Source organism: Stenella coeruleoalba, assembly GCF_951394435.1.
Source record: "Stenella coeruleoalba genome assembly, chromosome: 16".
Taxonomy (NCBI): Eukaryota; Metazoa; Chordata; class Mammalia; order Artiodactyla; family Delphinidae; genus Stenella; species Stenella coeruleoalba.
In genome coordinates this window covers 65732650-65752200 of record NC_137162.1, presented here as the reverse complement: position 1 = coordinate 65752200, position 19551 = coordinate 65732650, and the positions used below count along the sequence as shown (strand labels likewise).

The 19551-nt window shown below is 36.6% G+C and overlaps 1 protein-coding gene across 13 annotated transcripts in view; it reads left to right on the top strand.

Moving 5' to 3' along the window:
- Window positions 1-19551, top strand: part of LOC307175034 (uncharacterized protein) — a 527231-nt gene that overhangs the window by 409439 nt on the left and 98241 nt on the right. For all 13 annotated transcript variants that reach the window (XM_079899803.1, XM_079899796.1, XM_079899801.1 and 10 more), the window contains one exon: window positions 489-682. In XM_079899803.1, coding sequence (XP_079755929.1) covers window positions 489-682 — 194 coding nt within the window. The remainder of the gene's footprint in view (window positions 1-488; window positions 683-19551) is intronic.

The window sequence follows — 19551 nt, the reverse complement described above, 5'->3', positions numbered from 1 at the left end:
AATTCTGATGACAATTTAGAAAGACTCACCCATAGGCAGAGTTTGAGCTCTTGAGCATCGTCTCCCTTAAGGATGTGGGCAAATAAAATCTGCGGCAGTGGTGGCCACTCTTGCATACCTAGAGCTTCAAGTTGTTGAAACTGTGGGTAATCAGTCAAATCCATTTCACCTGCTTTCACTAATCAAGCTCGTTTTAATTATTGCTACAAAAGACTTGCATGTCCTCCGAGAGGCTCGTAGCCTAAACAATAAGATGTTTGCCTGAGTTGTGTGTGTCAGGAATTTGGAGTCAGCTGTGTCTACTTTGAGCTGAGCTGGTTAAGATTGAAATTGAATGTGAATAGGCCTTGTCGCGTAGTTACGCCTGCGCAGAACGGTGATTACACACGTTTTCCCAATCATCTTTCCCCACGCTCCCCACGTATCCCACGTTCCCTACGCTCTCTACGTGTCAGAACGTCCTTCTTTCTTCCTTCTTTATTCCGTAGGTAGCCCAGGCCCCTTTTCTTTGGGACGCCAAAGGTTGCAGTATCCTGACTTGCTGCGCGTTGGGCAAAACAAACCTGGTTGTCTCCGGACCGGTGAAGCTAAGATTTACCATCTACATTCTAGCATGAGGTTGAGACTGCCTTCAGTCTTCAGCGTCTCCCTCAGAAGTCCTGAGACTCATGGTGGCTTCCAGGTGAGTTCCAATGAGTCATAGCTTTTAAACGCTGCTTTTATTTTTTCTAATTCCACCAGCACTCCCAAAGGTATACGTAAATCTAATGTTATGATTTCTCTGACGAACTCCCTTCAATTGCTTTTTAGTTCTGTATTTTTTGTTGTTGAGTTGAATGAGCTGTTTGTGTATTTTGGAAATTAAGCCCTTGTCCGTCTCATCATTTTGCAAACATTATCTCCCAGTCTGTAGGTTGTCTTTTCATTTTGTTGGTGGTTTCCTTTGCTGTGCAAAAGGTTTTGAGTTAATTAGGGCCCATTTGTTTAGTTTTGCTTTTATTCTATTGCCTTGGGGGATTGACCCAAGAAAACGTTGTCGGAGAATGTTTTGCCTATGTTCCCTTCTAGGAGTTTTGTGGTGTTGTGGCTTATGTTTAAGTCTTTAAACCATTTTGAGCTTATTTTTGTGTATGGTGTGAGGATGTGTTCTAACTTCACTGACTTGCATGAGGCTGCCCAATTTTCCCAGCCCCACTTGCTGAAGAGACTTTTCCCCATTGCATATTCTTGCCCCATTGTGTATTCTTGCCTCCTTTGTCAGGGATTAATTGACAGGCATGTGGGTTTATTTCTGGACTCTTTATTCTGTTGCATTGATCCATATGTCTGTTTTTTGTGCCAATAGCAAATGCTGTTTTGATTACTGTTAGCTTTGTAGTACTGTCTGAATTATGGGAGGGTTATACCTCCTGATTTGTTCTTTTTCCTCAGGATTGTTTTGGCAATTCTGGGTCTTTTATGATTCCATATAAACTTTAAGATTCTTTGTTCTAGTTCTGTGAAAAATGTCATGGGTAGTTTGATGGGAATCACATTAAATCTGTAGATTGCTATGGGCAGTGTGGCCATTTTAACAATAGTAATTCTTCCAGTGCAAGAGCATGGGATATCTTTCCATTTCCTTGAATCAATTTCAGTTTCCTTTATTAACGTTTTGTTGTTCTCAGCCTATGTCTTTCACCTCCTTGGTGAGATTTATTCCTAAGTTTTTTTTTTTGTTTCCTTGATTCGATTTTAAAAGGGATTTGTTTGTTTACATTCCCTTTCTGATATTTCATTGTCATGTCCCTTTAGTCCTCCCCAATCTGTGGCATTTCCTCAGTCTTTCTTCATTCATGACGTGAACACTTTTGAAGAATATTGCCCAATTATTTTGTAGAATGTCCCACAGTTTGGGTTTGCCTGATTTTTTTTCTTCATGACTAAATTCAGGTGATGTGTTTTTAGTAGAAATGCCACCAAGTGATGTTCTGAGTTGTCACCTTCTCAGTACACCGCATTGGAAGGCACATAACATCAATATGCATCAGTATTGGTGATGCTAACCTTAGTAATTTGGTTAAGGTGATGTGTGTCCAGTTTCTCCACTGTCAAGTTACTATTTTGCCCTATATTATTAAGTATATTATGGGAAGATGTTTTGAGACTATGCAAACATCCTGCTTATCATATTTTTGCTCACCAATTTTAGAATACAGTGATGATTCTTGTTGGGAACAATTATTACTGTACTGTTTGCCAAAAGACACTTTTCAATTTCTGACATTCTTTCCATATTTATGAAATTGAATTTTTACTATTAAGAAGAGTTTTCTCCTCTCAATTTATTTATACTAGTATTGTTTTATTCTACTTATATTAGAATGAAATCATAGGTATTTTGTTTACATTATCTCAGATTTCTCCATTGACAGCCCCTTCAAGTTGTTGGCTATTGACATAACACCATTTTTTGACCATTTCTTACTTTCCATGACTACAAGATGTTCCAGGATCACCTTGTGTTTTCCCTGTCCCAGCAGTCTTTATATTAGTCAGTTATATTTAGAAAATAAGATATGAACACTAGATATTCTCATTACCATTCATGTATATTTTGCCTCCAGGCCCTCTAAGCAGATATACATACATATAACTAAATCTATTTATCTATCTATATATACAAGACATGAGTTCATACTGATAGCTCTGAGTGCAGTCTAACTCCATAGGGTTTATTCTAACCTTTATTTATTTATAACTCCTGTATGGAAAATGAGAAACCTGACTCATTTCCTCAGGTATTTCCTTATTTACTCAATCCTGGAGTACTTTAAATTTTTTGTTAAATACCTTCAAAATTGTTAACCTCTTTAACCCTCTGAAAAACGTACTGGCTAAATGGAGTATTTTGTATCCTTCTTTTTGTTTTTAACTTTCCAGTATACAGTCAAAATTCCTTTTTCAAAGTTACTTAGATGAGTTATTTTCTATTCAACATTCTTCACTGTGATTATGTCATGAATCTGTAATGCAGTTAGGTTCATTTGTAGATCATGGAATCTAGAAAGAGAAGAGAGGGAAGTCAGAACAGAAGAAATATTTTAGAAGATACTATTTGAGAATTGTCCAAAATTAATGATGAATAGCAAATCACAGTTCCAAGACACTCATAAGTCAGCAAAGCAGGATAAATGCCAACAAAAGCACACACACACACAAAACTAAACATATCATATTCAAGCTGATGAAAACCAAACACAGACAAAAAATCTTAGCAACCATAAAAAAATGACATACAAATAAAAAATGTAATAGTAACAGTAGATTGCTAATCAAATCATGCAAGCCAGAAGAAAATGGAGTAAATCTTTAAAGTACTGAAATTGAAAAAAAACAAAAAACTGTCTCAGAATTCCATACTAAGTGAAAATAACTTTCCAAAATAAAGGAGAAATGGATATTTTTTCATATAAACAAAAACAGGTAGTTAATTGCCAGCAGACTTCAACTAAAGAATTGTTGAAGGATTCTTCAGGTGAAAGTAATATGTTTAAATCAAACCTAGACCTAAGGGAATGAAGGTGTTGTAAATGGCATAGATGAAGGTAAATAAAACATTTACATTGTCCTTATATTCAATAGTTCTAAAAGATAACTATCTAAAGCAAAAATAGTAGTATGTGCTGTGTTCTTACTGTATATGCAAAATTTAAAGGTATGTCCAGATATCACAAATGATTGGTGGAGAATTTTAAATTACAGGTTGTAAGTACCTTACAGGATATGTGAAGGTAGACGTTGATTTATTAATGAAATATATTGTGTTAGAGTATCCATTAATTTTGTTATTTGTGTATTCATCTACTCTCATTTCCACCTTTGTTTTAGGCTTGAGTCTACACATACATGTTAAAGTATTTACCATCAGTCTTTTTGCTGAATGTTGGATGAAGCTCATCCTCTAGTAGTTTCTTTAAGAAAGACTCAGGGATGCAGAATTCCCCTGGTTCTTTTACATTTAAAACCATTTTTTCCAAAGCTTTGATTAAAAGATTTAGGACTTGTAAAATGCTCAGAATGGTATCCGACACATAGGCAAGTGCTTCACTGACAGGTGCTTTCATGTTCTGATACAGTGAAATTTTCTGGGACAGATTGGGGTGTATTTGATAAATGGGATCAGGCAAGGATCTAACAATATCCACAGTTCTTCAGTAGAGTTGAATTAGTGAGGCTAGTTTGGACCTGAAGCCAAGGTGTAAGCATTGTACATGCCCTTGGAATGAAAAACAGTCACATCTATACACCCTTAAACACCTACCTTATTTTATTATCACTAGAAAATATGGAAAGGAAAAGGATGGTAAATAGGCAGAATTAGCTCAGTCTGCTTACCATAGGGAGAGAGGAAGTACAGGTGTTCATTGTAATTAGGTGCAGGCGGACTCAAGGGACTGTAAAGCCGAGGCATGAACTGTGTGTGATCTTTAATCCCACCAGCCAGCAAAACAAGAGCTGCTGGATATCAAGCTCTCACAAATTAGTTTATTTACTCCTGTTTCTCAGAAGAGGGATGAAAAGAACGTGGAAACTAATTCCAACATTCTCCTTTTCTAGGTAACTATATTGAGCACTTATCATGTGCTTCATTGTACAAAGCATTTAATATGCGCAGTATCCTTCTTATCACAGTAATTCTGTAAGGTAGAAACAATGATAATGAATATTACACATGAGCAAACTCTGATGAAAGAAGGTAAAGAGTCATCTACAGCAGAGCTTCTCAAAATTGAGCGTATTAGAACCACCCTGAAGGCTTGTTAAAATACAGATTTCTGGGTCCTAACCCTCTGACTTTGATTCTGTGGTTTTGGAGTGGGAGCCCAAAATGTGCATTTCTAACAAGTCCCTGGGTGATGTGATATTGTTCTTAGAGGACCACACACTGAGAACTACTGCTTGGTAGAAACATGAGGGTAAAGTGAGAATACCCTTCTTCCCTCCAACATTCCCCATGTTTGTTCTCTTTATCTTAACAACCAAGCATGGTATTAATTAGAAACTTGGGTCTCATTAAGGCCATTCCTGTGATTTCTAACAATATTCCTTGGGATTTCTCTGTGATAATCGGTAGAGAATTTAGTTTATGCCCCAAGAAATATCCAAATTCTGTCAAGTCATATTGCACCACAGGTCAGTTATTTACTGCCTTTTCTGTTATGTGTTTCAAATTATACCAACCATGTTTTTCAGTGTAACTCACCAGAGATTACACAATGAACTCTAGTATATAATGAACAAAAACTCAAATGTGAACACTATCAAACTCATATTATTCGATTTCCACAGAAAAACTAAAGTAATAAAATAAAATAACCTTAAGCTGAAGTTCAAAGACATTAAAAGCCAAACACTTTTCCTATTCGTTTGTTCAGTTTCCTCCAACGTATCTTAGCAGATGAAAGCCCAGTTCCTTGTTTCATTTTTCTTCATTTTTTTCCCAGTAGAATAAATTTGGCTTCTCTGAATGCTCCAAATTTGAATAAATCCAATTCCAACCTGATCCTGGCTCGTCTTCCTTTTCCATAGATACTGTTAATGGATTTAGTATTAAAAGAGGATAAAATCAGGATTCTCACATAAAATGAACACATTAAAATCTTGATTTTACTCACACTAATGAGAGAACCAGGTAGTTATTACAGCTAGCTCAAAGGAGAATCCAAAAGACAAACACATATATAGATCAGAAATATTGAAATAAACTTGTAAATGGATATAAAAGTGACTTTTTCAAGGTGGGAAAAGAGTTTTCCCACGAACAGACAGGATTCTTTTGAATACCTACAAACAAAATTAATTCTACATTGCTGCCACTTATCTGTGATTTACAAAATTGTAAAATAGCTCAAAGGAATTTAATGGCTAGAATGGATAACCCATAAGGCTATGCCCCAACAGTGTACATTCTTCCATTGGAGATACCCAGTAATCTTTTTGCTTATTCCAAATTTCCTTAATACTTCAAGGGTCATGGGGTATGTCTATATGATTATCATAATACCTACACACATCTATAAAATTTTGAAAACACATATAATTTTTCAAGTCATATAATAATCATTCCAAGAAATAATTTTTCTTGGACACAGTATAGAGTATAAGACAAATCTCCAGTGTCTGAAAATCAGGGGTTATGGTAGAGACTTGAAAAGAAGCTAGAGAGAAAAAAAAAAAAATCATTAAAGAGATTTCATTATGTTTTTCAGCCTCTTCATATTAAGAAGTTAATTGAAATACTAAGCTTGCCACGTGATGTTGGAGGAGGTAGTTCTAAATAAGCATACACCCTCTATTGTCAGAGCGCAGCATTTGAAATTTTTTGCATTTTCTTGAAAATTTTAAACGTATATACAGTGGTGACACCCACCTCCTCCAGCTTCCCATCTTCTGAGACTCCCCTTTCCCTTTAATACTCATCCCACATATTTAAAACCACTTAACATTTTGCCTTTGAGTCTTAGATATCTGGCCTTCTCTATATACAGGCTTCGTCCCCTTTCCTCATTCCAATTAGAATATCTGATATTTATAACAGGAAACACCATAAGCACAGTTTATTGTCATGCATTTTGCACAGATACAATATGCTGTTCTTCTTTGTGCCCAGAGTGATCTTAATACATTTTTAGTTGCTCCATACTTGCAGATTCTGCTTCCTTTTCTGTAATTTTTCAAATGCATAGGTTATTTTTGCCTCAGTTGGAGGATCTCCACAATAACTTGTTGAATTGAAACAACTGGTGATGCTAGAAAATAAATCATCCGTGACAGGTCAACATCCCTCACATTTGCTGTCCCTCAGCTATTGAATTTTTACCCAGAACATACTTTCTTTATACATCTTTTCTTCAAATAATTATCTATAATTCTAATGTTTTACTTCCTCCCTCCCAGTTATTGTAAATAAGTCCAGCTATATGTTTATCACTTCAAACTACTTATTTTAGTTCTTTCCTTCCCCACTTCACTCATACTTTTCACTGGACTTAGAGACCCTCCTTCTTCTTGCTTTCAGGTCCAACATTTACCTTCTGTCTTGTACTCCAGATTCTGTCTTGCAGAGTCTCCTGTAGTGAGACATATAAAAACAATGAGTTTTGAATTTTTCAAAAGCATACACCATTTAAGTAAATTCACATAACCTTCTCTCTCATGAATACTTGATTTTGATTTTTCATCTCTCTGTGCTTTTATTTAGAATTTATTTAAATTTGCCAATCCATCCTTCATATTAACTCTATTACTTTAAAATGTATTTCATACTTTCAAAAGTATTGTACATTAATTTTCTCAGGACTTCTTCATTCAAATTCATCCAAATGTTGAATCATCTCATAGCTAATTTAATCATTATGGAGCTGTTTCTCAATTGCTTTCATAATTGATTTTTGATTAACAGCTTAAAAAGGAGTCCTCATTATAGATTTCGGGGGTCTTGGTTCCTCTGTAGGAATCAATTAGGCATCTGAGATCTCCCTTTGTTTTGTTGTTTTCCTCTTGTTTTGTTGTTTTCTTGATTTTTCTATTTTTGTTTTTTTATTTTCAGCTCTAGTGACCCTCCTAACCAACAACAACTCAATTTTCTCCTATTCTTAGTTCCATCTTTAAGGTAGGCCTTCTCTTCCCATTTGATAGATAGATGATAGAGTGATCAATCAATTGATAGGTAGGTAGATAGACAGGTAGATAGACTAATAATTTGGTCTCTAAGATCTCAATCTTTCTCAAAATAAAATCACTTCTTTCCATCAGGCAAACCATGTGTCTTTCTTTTTTCCATGTTTCTATTTGAACTACAAGATCATTTTGGATTTCAATTTATACCATTCATTCTTATGCTGAACAAACATGGCAAGTAGAAGATCTGGGTTTAAGTAAGTCTTTTTTTTTTTTTAAGTGCATTTATTTATTTATTTTTGGCTGCACTGGGTCTTTGTTGCTGTGCGTGGGCTTTCTGTAGTTGTGGCGAGTGGGGGTTACTCTTCATTGCGATTCCTGGGTTTCTCATTGCAGTGGCTCTCTTGTTGTGGAACACAGGCTCTAGGCACTCAGGCTTCAGTAGCTGTGGCATGAGGGCTCAGTAGTTGTGGCTCGTGGGCTCTAGAGCACAGGCTCAGTAGTTGTGGTGCACAGGCTTAGCTGCTCTGTGGCATGTGGGATCTTCCTGGTCCAGGGCTTGAACAGTGTCCCCTGCATTGGCAGGTGGACTCTTAACCACTGTGCCACCAGGGAAGTCCCTAAGTAAGTCTTTTTAATTTCCTTCCAAGATTTTATTTTTGTAAAATTACATTAAATTATTCCTCTACTTCAATCTAAGAAAATGACATATTTCCATATAATAAGGATCCTCATTTTTATCTGTTATTTAATGAGATGTACTATTTGAGCATAATTAACCTACAGGCTATGTCTCTGAATTAAACAGCGATAATCAGAGCTTATAAAATAGAACACAATTTATACTGTGTACATGTGATTGAAAATAATTGTCTGCATTCTGGTGATGGCATAATAAAAGAAGAGAATGCAAAACAAAACACACTTCCCTAGCCAACCCAACTATGCTTAAATAGCCTATATAGTGATGTTATTCTTTCTTTGAGGTGAGCCTTACCTGGAAATTAACAAAAAAAAAATTCCTGATAATCTAGCATCTAGACCATCTAGGCCTTTAGGAATATCCATGGTCACAGTATAAGAAGCTACTGAATGTGCAGTTTATTTCTTGCTTGCCCTAGGTCTGCTAAAGCCAGTTACAGCACTGGCACCTAAAGCCTGATTCACTCTACAGTACTTTGATAAAACCCAAACCAGTGTCCATGTTTATGCATAAGGATTTCTTGTTAATCTCTCAATATTTGCAGTGGCATGGGGAGATATAAGAGTAAGCCTAATACTCATTCCTCCTTGCTTTGGAGTATAACCAATGAAGAATAGATCCAATGAACTAGGCCTGGAATGGATTTAAATTGGGGATTAATATGTTAGTTTTAATAACTGATCAGGAAGGTACCCAGCAGCTCAGTACTCTGAAAGAATAAGGCCATCTAATAAAGTTAAATTGGAAAATGCAGCTTGAATCAATAATCAAAGTGGAGGGCTCCTTACTATCTCCCCACATTTAGAACTCAATTATCACTGATGGAAAGAACTGGGTCTGCAGAGATATTATAGCTGTTGACATTGAAGATTTTAGACTTACTTCATCACATAATTGTTGGCAAGGCACTGAGAAGAAAGGAGGGAGAAAGGGTCACACACTGTCTTAATGCAGCAATCCTTAACTCCTAGTATAAATGTTAGATGCTCGGTAATAAGAGTAAATCTCTATCTCCCTGTAAGAAGAATGAGTTAATTAGATGAAAAGAGAGGCTCAAAGCATTTATTCTGATAATACACCCTTGTGGGGGAGAAAGAAAAGCCACAAAATGTGAACATGACATAGATGGGTCGTAGTGCATTCCAATATTTAGATGGAAGGGTTGATGGTCTAAGGGTCATCTTTTTCATGAACATCCACAATTAGTAAAATTGTCAAAAAATGAATAGGTTAGAGAAGTAAAAAAATGATTTCAGTAATATTTTTTAAAAGATGTCAAGGAAAAAGTATGATCAAAATACACTAGTGTAATTTAAAAAGAGAGAATGGGAAGAAAGAAGATGGAGGCAAGGCTACAGGATTATGTTTGCACAGGAAATATAATTGGAAACAAAACTGGGAGTAGAAACCAGATAGCAAGTGAGGGACCACTTACTGGGAGTAGAAACCAGATAGCAAATGGAGACAAAGAAAGCACATCCCTCATTTAAAAGTTTGGTAGAGCAAGGGAATGAGGGGCATAGTGAAGATGTTTACATGATTGGACAGAATTGCACATGCTTACAAAGACAGATGGATCAAGTAAAGAATTAGTAAAACTACCTAGGACCTGCAGAAAGGATGAAAGGGGTACTCAGTGAGAAGAAGCTTCTTGATTTGGTCCTGTATACTTAACCTTATCAAAAATCTACCTGGTTCCCCAGCTACTGAAAGTTAAAATAGTTAATTGTAGAAATGAAAATGCCAAGAAGGGATGGTGTCTGGGTGCAGTAATCTTTAGAGGGTATGAGGGAAGACCTTCTTAAACTTAAGGGAAGGATGAGAAGATAGATTTAGAGCTTAGTACTCAACCTTCGGTGCACACAAGAATGATCAGCAGAGAGTTTTAAAATTCTGATACTCCAGTCACACTTCTGCCCAGCTACATCAGAACTTGTGGGAGTGGGAACAGGAATCATTGATGTTAAAATTACCAAAGTGATTGCAATCGGTAGCCAAGATTGAGAAGCACAAACGTAAAGCACATCTCCCAAACATGTTCTATGGAACATTAATATGCTACTTGAAATAGTTCAGATATTGAAATGACTTGGGGAAATTGTCTCCTCTATATTCTCTTTCTAATTCAAAATGTAGTGTAGAATATCAAAAAGCCTGAGAAATCCCACAGTTAAGGAAAAAAGCCAATTCCATATTGATAATCCAGCATTTCCCCCAAGTTATACAGCACAGAACTTGAGTTCAGTAAATCTTATTTTAGAACTTAGAGGTATAGGGGAAATGGGCTGATTAGAAATGAGATTATGCATAACATTTATAGGTGACATTAATCTCTTTTTTGAAGTAGGTGGCAAGGAAGACAAGAAGACAAGACATATCATGTACTAAGCTAGCATGTGGTGAATGAGATTATGGACATGAAGCCTAGAGAAAAAGGTTTCAAAGAGTAGATATGGGAGTGTGATAAGGAATCAGAATAAGGAAGGGGTGCTATGCAGGGGTATTGCTCTTAACTTTGCTGCTGAGGTAGCATTACTTTTTAATTTTTTTTTAATTTTTGGCTGTGTTGGGTCTTCATTGCTGCTCATGGGCTTTCTCTAGTTGCAGTGAGCGGGGGCTACTCTTCATTGCAGTGTGCGGGCTTTCATTGCAGTGGCTTCTCTTGTTGCAGCACACAGGCTCTAGGCACGTGGGCTTCAGTAGTTGCAGCACGCGGGCTCCGTAGTTGTGGCGCATGGGCTTTGTTGCTCTGTGGCACATGGGATCTTCCTGCACCGGGGATTGAAACCTTGTCCCCTGCATTGGCAGGCAGATTCTCAACCACTGTGCCACCGGGGAAGTCCGGCAGCATTACTTTTCATGAAATAAAACTACATAGTGACAGTATGTCTTCATACATAAATTGAGTTTCTAAGTGGATAAGCCAATGTCACACAATTTATGTTAAATTAAGGATCAGAAGGAAATCTGCAGGATATAAATGATTTTGTTTCAGATTTTCAAGCTTAAAACAAGAGTTTTAGTTAGAGCCTTATTTTAGATCTAAAAATTGTAATGAAATTGTGAGGTGTGATTATTATTCAATTGTTAGGTAATAAATATGAGAATGATGTTTGTGGTATTTTTAAAACTTGGCCGTTAGTTTTAGGGGCATAGAGTCAATCATTTGTAAAAGAATATAGGATTCTGCTGTACTTATTTTCTGTTGTATGAAATGACGCAGGAACATTCAAAACAAGTTTTCCTAGCTTCATTGATAGTGTTTTTATGCTACCCTACGTTTATATCCTGTTCAAGTACTGAGGTCCAGGGAAGCAATTCAATGATTATATTTCTTGAAGTTTCAATACTAAAAGCAAAATTGAACTGAGCATGTACACTTGTAATTTATTCACTAGGCTTTTGCCAGTAAGATATTAAAGGTATTTGTTTGGTCATGAAATTTTACACCTCCAAAACAAATTTACCAAGCTAAAAAATATACTGAATAATCTCAATTGTATAATGTTCATGGATTCTTCATCCAGGGATTGTTCATTAATGGAATTCTTAGATCTTTTGTCGAAAGATATTTTCAGTAATGCAATAAACACTCTTATTTGGAGAAGTGGAGGCAGGGACAAGGGAGTTAGAATTTTCTGCTATTCAAATATTGGATTTTCATCATATATCGAGGGCCCGTTTTTAAACACTTAAGGGAAAATGAAATACATTGACATCGTCTTAAACACTGTTTGCTCTTTGGTAAGTTGATAACTAACCCACTTGTGTCAGTTGCTTCAGGGTTCCTTAAGGGCATAAAATTTTATCACACTGTAGAAGGTGGATAAGAATGATTGTGCTTCAGGGAGATTAACTCAGTGCTCTGTGACAACCTAGAGGGGTGGGATAAGAAGGGTGGGAGGGCTAGAAAAACTTTTTTTTCTAGATAAGGGTAAGGGGCCCCGTTTAACTTCTTTTCATGGTGAAGTTATAATTTACAGTGTAAATTACTTCACCGGATGATTGTGTAAAAAATGAATCAAGCTATGTGTATGAAAATGATTTGCAATGTATTGTGTATTATTCAAATGTAAGGCATTTTTAAAACATTATATGGATGGCTTTTTGATATGTCCTATTTGCTGTGAATCTTCATCATTAGAAATAAAAAGATGAGGCAAATTTGAACGAAGTCTGAATCACGGAGTTAATGTGTCCTCATTCCCAAGTGTCCTGGGGCCTTATCAGTAATGTATGTAAAAGATTTTTCTGCGAAACATACCAAGAGAATGGCAGATGGTAGCAGGCTTCTCTGACCCACAACCCAGGGCCATGGCCACATGTGTTTGCTATCTTTTTGTTCACCTAAAGGGGAGTAAAGCATTTGTCTATGAATAATTCTTAAAAAATCCATTGAGAAACGTTTCACATAAAACCACAACGTGCTGAAATTCCCAAAGTAAAAATAAACACGATGTCTTTCTGCAGTTTTTCATAGCAAACTTCATGTTTCTAACTAACAGCAATTTAGAAAATTTTTATGACAGACAAGATCAAAAGAATTTCCCTTTAGACTATTTTTAACAAAACTCTTTGGAGAATTTTTCAGCCAAATAGACTCTTTACATGTGACAGTTCTTTCACACTCTAAACAAGTGTCATTTTAATCAAGTATGTGAATTTACAAAATGTGGTATCAGCCTCGACATTTCTGCCACAGAGAACATTTCCTCCTAAAGGAGCATTGACAAACATTGAAAATCATTAAATATGTTTAGGTTTTTCTAGGCAGTAATTTTGAGAGATTATGTTAGAGTGATGACAAAATGAACACAGGTGAGAGCTATATGGCATTTAGACAAACTCTTGGAGGATAAGGAGCCCTCTGGCTTCACAAAATAGAGCAGTGGCCTGAAAAGAGGGCAAACAACCGTGGCATGGAACCACACCTTTCTATTCTGGATGATCTGCAAACATTGGTGATAGAGAGAGAGAGTTTACAGTCATTCACATGAAATGCAGAGGCTGCTAAGGGCAAGGACGAAGCACTGTGGGAGAATCACATTTCAGAATTAAGTATTTCCCCATCACATCAGGCCAGGTTTCTTTGCCTGGAGTCTGTGTTTTATAATGAAAGTTTTTTGGTTTTTTTTGTGGTACGCGGGCCTCTCACTGTTGTGGCCTCTCCCATTGCGGAGCACAGGCTCCGGATGTGCAGTCTCAGCGGCCATGGCTCCTGGGCCCAGCCACTCCGCGGCATGTGGGATCCTCCCAGGCCGGGGCAAGAACCTGCGTCCCCTGCATCGGCAGGCGGACTCTCAACCACTGCGCCACCAGGGAAGCCCCATGCAAGGTTTTTTAACTCACTCAAGAGTTAGCATCAATATAAAGGCTGTGGTAGTGTTTAACATGACTTGTTAACTGATGTTCCTCCCATCACGTTAACTATTTTTAAAAGTCATCTATTTTTATTTGAGAATACTTTTGCACTTATAGAAAAGTTAAAAGAATATTACAGAGAGTTCCCAAATACTAGTTTTCCCTATTGTTAAGATTCCTGTGGTGCATTTGTCGCACTAATAAACCAATATTCGTACATTATTATGATCTGAAGGGCCTTTATAAGGCTTTGGCTCCCTTCCCCATAACAGTCTGAATTTTACCCACATCTGTGTCTCCCAAATGCAATCATTATTATTATTGAGATATCTTTAGATTTTATCTAATATCCTTTCCATGTTCTAGAATCCCACCCAAGGTACTACATTACATGTAGCTGTCAAGTCTCCTTAGCCTTCTCTAGACTGTGAGAGCTTCTCAGAAGTGCATTGTTTTTTTATGACCTTGACAATTTTGAGGAATACTGGTCAGATATTTTACTGAATGTTCCTCAGTTTGGTTTGTCTGAAGTTTTTTTCATGGTTAACTAGGGTTATGTGGTTTTCAGAGGAAGAGCACAAAGGTAAAGTATAATTTACATTATATCAAAAGTGCATACTGGGCTTCTCTGGTGGCGCAGTGGTTGAGAGTCCGCCTGCCGATGCAGGAGAGGCGGGTTCGTGCCCCCGGTCCGGGAAGATCCCACATGCCGCGGAGTGGCTGGACCCATGAGCCATGGCCGCTGAGCCTGCGCGTCCGGAGCCTGTGCTCCGCAGCGGGAGAGGCCACAACAGTGAGAGGCCCGCGTACCGCAGAAAAAGGTGCATGCTATCAATGTGAACCATTACTCACGATGTTAACCCAGCTCACCTGGCTGAGTTAGTATTTGTCAGATTTCTCTACCATAAAGTTACTCATTTTCCTTCTTTCCATACTGTACTCTTTAGAAAGAAGTCACTGTGAACAATCCACACTCTGGAATGGGGAGAAATTTGCCATATCTTTTAGGGAAAATAATCTATATAAATTATTTGGTAATTTTCTGTATGAGAGATTTGTCTTTCCTATTTATTTATACATTTATGTATATCCATATGGGCTCATAGATAGTTATTTTGTACTTTGGGCTATAATCTAATACTATGTTATTTATTTTGTTGCTCAGATTCTTTGGCCATTGGGGGCTATTTCAGTTGGTTCCTGTGCTCTTTGACAGATCTCCATCATTTTGTGTTTTTAAGCTTCCTTATTTTCTGGCACCATAAGATACTCCAGGTTCATTTTGTATATTCTCTGCCCCAACCCTAGAATCAGCCATTTCTCCAAGGATCTTTGATTCCTTTTATTGGAAAATATTAGAAACCAAGATACAGGTGAAGGGTGTGTTTGTTGCCACCAGTATATCATTGCTTCAGAACTCTCAGTGAGCAAAACTAGTTAAATATGTGTGTACCACCTGTGTATACACATATGTCTATGAATATTTCTGTATGTAACCATCTGTATATATTGTGAAAGGAATATCAAAATGGAGTCAGTGTTGCTAAGAGAGCTCTCTAAAATGAAACCAGGAAGTGTGAGGAAGTGTGACTTACGCCTGTCTTAGCCTGAATGGAATCTGACCTTTTGACCACTTTTTGTCTTAACATAGGCATTCAGAACATCTACCAAATGTTCCAGAAACTCAAGATACTTATTGGGCCCTTGCCCTAAAATAACTCATGACAGCCTATCCCTTAAGGACAAATATTCCCTTTCCTGCGCCAGAGTCAATTATAATTCCTGCTAGACAGCTTTAACAACCTTGTGGGTTTTGCTTGTATAAGCCCCTGACTCACTTTCCCTTAACACTCTTTTGGTTTTACTGTTTTGAAATTCCCAAGGCCCCAAATAAAGCTTTCTTCTTTGCAGCCTTGATACTGATTACTGCCTCCCTCTCCCTCCCTCCCTCCCTCCCTCCCTCCCTCCCTCCCTCCCTCCCTCCCTCTCTCTCTCTCTCTCTCTCTCTCTCTCTCTCTCTCTCCCCCCCCCCTCTCTCCCCCCCCCCCCCCACACACACACACACACACACACACTTTGTACTTTTGGATATAAATCTATCCAAGTATTCGTACTGATGTTTCTTACTCCCACGCATTACCATATATTTCTTTCTAAGCTTCACCCTTTGCTTATTGGTAACCCCTACTCCAACAGTGAGAAACCTACTTCCCTTTAACCACCATCCTACCCCAGAATCCATGCAGAGTCATTTCAGAGCTGTTTACCTGTGTCCCATACTTGGGGCAGGGTGAGGAGAATTTATCAACTAGAGTACAGTTCTTTTTGTCTTTAATCTTACAGTTTCCAATTATTTTCAAAATTACTGAGATCAGCATCTTTTTCCCTAACTCCCTTCAGTGAGGTGATGTCAAACATTTGTGATACAGTTAGATCTTTTTATTACAATCTACATTCCATCTTGGGGTTCCTCAATCTCCTAACTTATTTTTTCCCAATTAGTACACATTAAAGCTCACTCTTTATGCTGTAAGATTCTGTGTTTTGACAAACTCATAGTGTCATGTATCCACCTTGATAACATACAGAATAATTTTACAACCCTAAAAATCACCTGTGCTGCTCCAATTCAACCTTCCCCAAACTTCCAATCCCTGGCAACTGTAGACCTATTTCCCATCTCTACAAGTTTTCCATTTTCAGTATGTGATATAAATGAAATCATATAGTATAGAGTCTTTTCAAGTTGGCTTCTTTCACTTAGAAATACACGTTTAAGATTCACACATGTTGTTTTGTGGATCGAAAGCTGATCCCCTTTTATAACTGAATAATATTCCGTTGTATGGAGGTTCCACAGTATTTAACCATTCAACTATTAAAGGACATTGTCATTGCTTCCACGTTTTGGCAAGCCTGGATAAAGCTGCTATAAGTATTGGCATGTAGGTTTTCCAGGGAGCATCAGTTTTGTATTCAGATGAACAAATTCCTAGGAGGGAAAATGTTTAATCATGTGGTAAGACTGCTTATCATTGTAAGACATTGCCAAAATGTCTTCTAGAATGTCAGTACTGTTTTTCATTCCCACTACTAATGAATGAGAATTCTGGTTTCTTTGTATCCTAGTCCGCAACTGAATATTGTCAATATTTTGGATTTTAACATTCTAATAGGCTTGTAGTTATATTCATTTTTTCAACATGGAATTGGGTGGTTGACACAATTTTAAATTGAAGTATAATTGATTTATAATACTATAGTAGTTTCAGGTGTACAACAAAATGATTTAATAGTTTTGAATTTGAAGATATTATAAAATATTGGCTACATTCCTGTGCTGTACAATATATCCATGTATCTTATATATTTTATACATAGTAGTTTGGACCTCTTAATCCCATACCTCTGTCTTGCCCCTCCACCCTTTCCTCTCCCCACTAGTTTGTTCTCTGTATCTGTGAGTCTGTTTTTGCTCTGTTATATTCATTGATTTGTTTTACTTTTTATATTCCACATATAAGTGATGACATAGGTATTTGTCTGACTTATTTCACTACATATAATGCTCTCTAGGTCCATCCGTGTTGTTGCAAATGGCAAAATTTCATTCTTTTTTTATGGCCGAGTAATATCTCGTGTGTGTGTGTGTGTGTATGTGTATCACCACTTCTTTTTCCATTCGTCTGTTCATGAACACTTAGCTTGCTTTCATATCTTAGCTATTGTAACTACTGCTGCTATGAACATTGGAGTGCATGAATCTTTTTGAATTAGTGTTTTGTCTTCTTTGGATATATACCCAGGAGTGGAATTAATGGATCATATGGTAGTTCTATATGTAGTTTTTTGAGGAAGCTTCATACTGTTTTCCACAGTGGCTGCATCAATTTACATTCCCACCAGCAGTGTAGGAGGGTTCCCTTTTCTCCACACCCTCTCCAGCATTTATTATTTGTGATCTTTTTGATGATAGCAGTTCTAACAGGTATGAGGTGATATCTTGTAGTTTTGATTTGCATTTTTCTGGTGATAAGAAATGTTGTGCATTTTATTCATGTGCCTTTTGGCCATCTGTATGTCTTCTTTGGAAAAATGTCTATTCAAGTCTTCTAATAAAAAAAAATATTGAATGAACTGTTTATGTATTTGGGATATTAACCCTTTATCATTCATATCATTTGCAAATATTTTCTCCCATTTAACAACTTGTCTTTTTGTTTTTCTCAGTGGTTTCCCTTACTGTGCAAAAGTTTTAAGTTTAATTAAGTCCCGTTTGTTTATTTTGCTTTTGTTTCCTTTGTCTTAGGAGACTGATACAAAAATACATTGCTACAATTTATGTCAAAGAGTGTTCTGCCTATGTTTTCTTTTAGGAGTTTTACTGTTTATGTTATTGCATTTAGGTCTTTAATCCATTTTGAGTTTATTTTTATATATGGTGTAAAAAAATGTTCTAATTTCATTCTTTTACATGTAGCTGTCCAGTTTTCCCAGCACCACTGATTGAGAGATTGTCTTTTCTCCATTGTATATTCCTCCTTTGTCATAGATTAATTGATTCTAAGTATGTAGGTTTATTTGTGGGCTCTCTTTTCTGTTCCATTGATCTCTGTGTCTGTTTTTGTGCCAATACCATACTGTTTTGATTATTGCAGTTTTATAATATATAGTCTGAAGTCAGGGAGTGTGATACCTCCAACATTGTTCTTTATTCTCAAGATTGCTTTGACAGTTCAGGGTCTTTTGTGGTTCCATGTAAATTTCAGGATTATATGTTCTAGTTCTATGAAAAATGTCATAGGTATTTTGATAGCTATTGCAGTAAATCTGTAGATTGCTTTGCATAGTATGGACTTTGCTTTTTTTTATTTGCTGATTTCTTTATTTTTCTTTTTTTAATTTTTTTTAAACATCTTTATTGGAGTGTAATTGCTTTACAATTGTGTGTTAGTTTCTGCTTTATAACAAAGTGAATCAGCTATACCATATCTCTTCCCTCTTGCATCTCCCTCCCTCCCACCCTCCCTATCCCACCCCTCTAGGTGGTCACAAAGCACGGAGCTGATCTCCCTGTGCTCTGGCTGCTTTCAACTGACTATAGGTTTTACATTTGGGCAAAGTGAGAGAGTGGCATGTACGTATGGACGTTTTAACAATATTAATTGTCTCAATCTATGAACATGGAATATATTTCCATTTCTTTGTATCATCTTCAATGTCCATCAGTGTTTTATAGTTTTCATGGTTTCTTTTTCACCTCTTTGATTAAGTTCATACTTATGTATTTTATCATCTGATGTAATTTTTAAAAGAGTTGTTTCCTTGTTTTCTATTTCCCTTTAAAAAAATTTTTTATTGACATGTAGTTGATGTACAATAGTATATAAGTAACAGGTGTACAATATAGTGATTCACAATATTTGAAGTTTATACTCCCTTTATAGTTATTACAAAATATTTGCTATGTTCTTAGGGAGGAGCACTATAGTGATAGGGGATTAAGAGGTACAAAATATTAGGAATAAAATAAGCTACAAGGATATTTTGTTTTCTATTTCTGATAGTTCATTTTTAATGTATGGAAAAGCAACACATTTCTGTATATTAATCTTGAATCCTTCAACTTTACTGAATTCATTTATTCTGATAGTTTTTGGAGGGAGCCTTTAAGGATGTTTATATGTAGTATCAGGTTATCTGCAAATACTTTTACTTCTTCCCTTTCAATATGGATTCCTTTTCTTTTTCTTACCTGATTGCTTGGCTAGGAAGTCCAATACTATGGGAAATAGAACTGGAAAGAGTCAGCATCCTTGATTTGT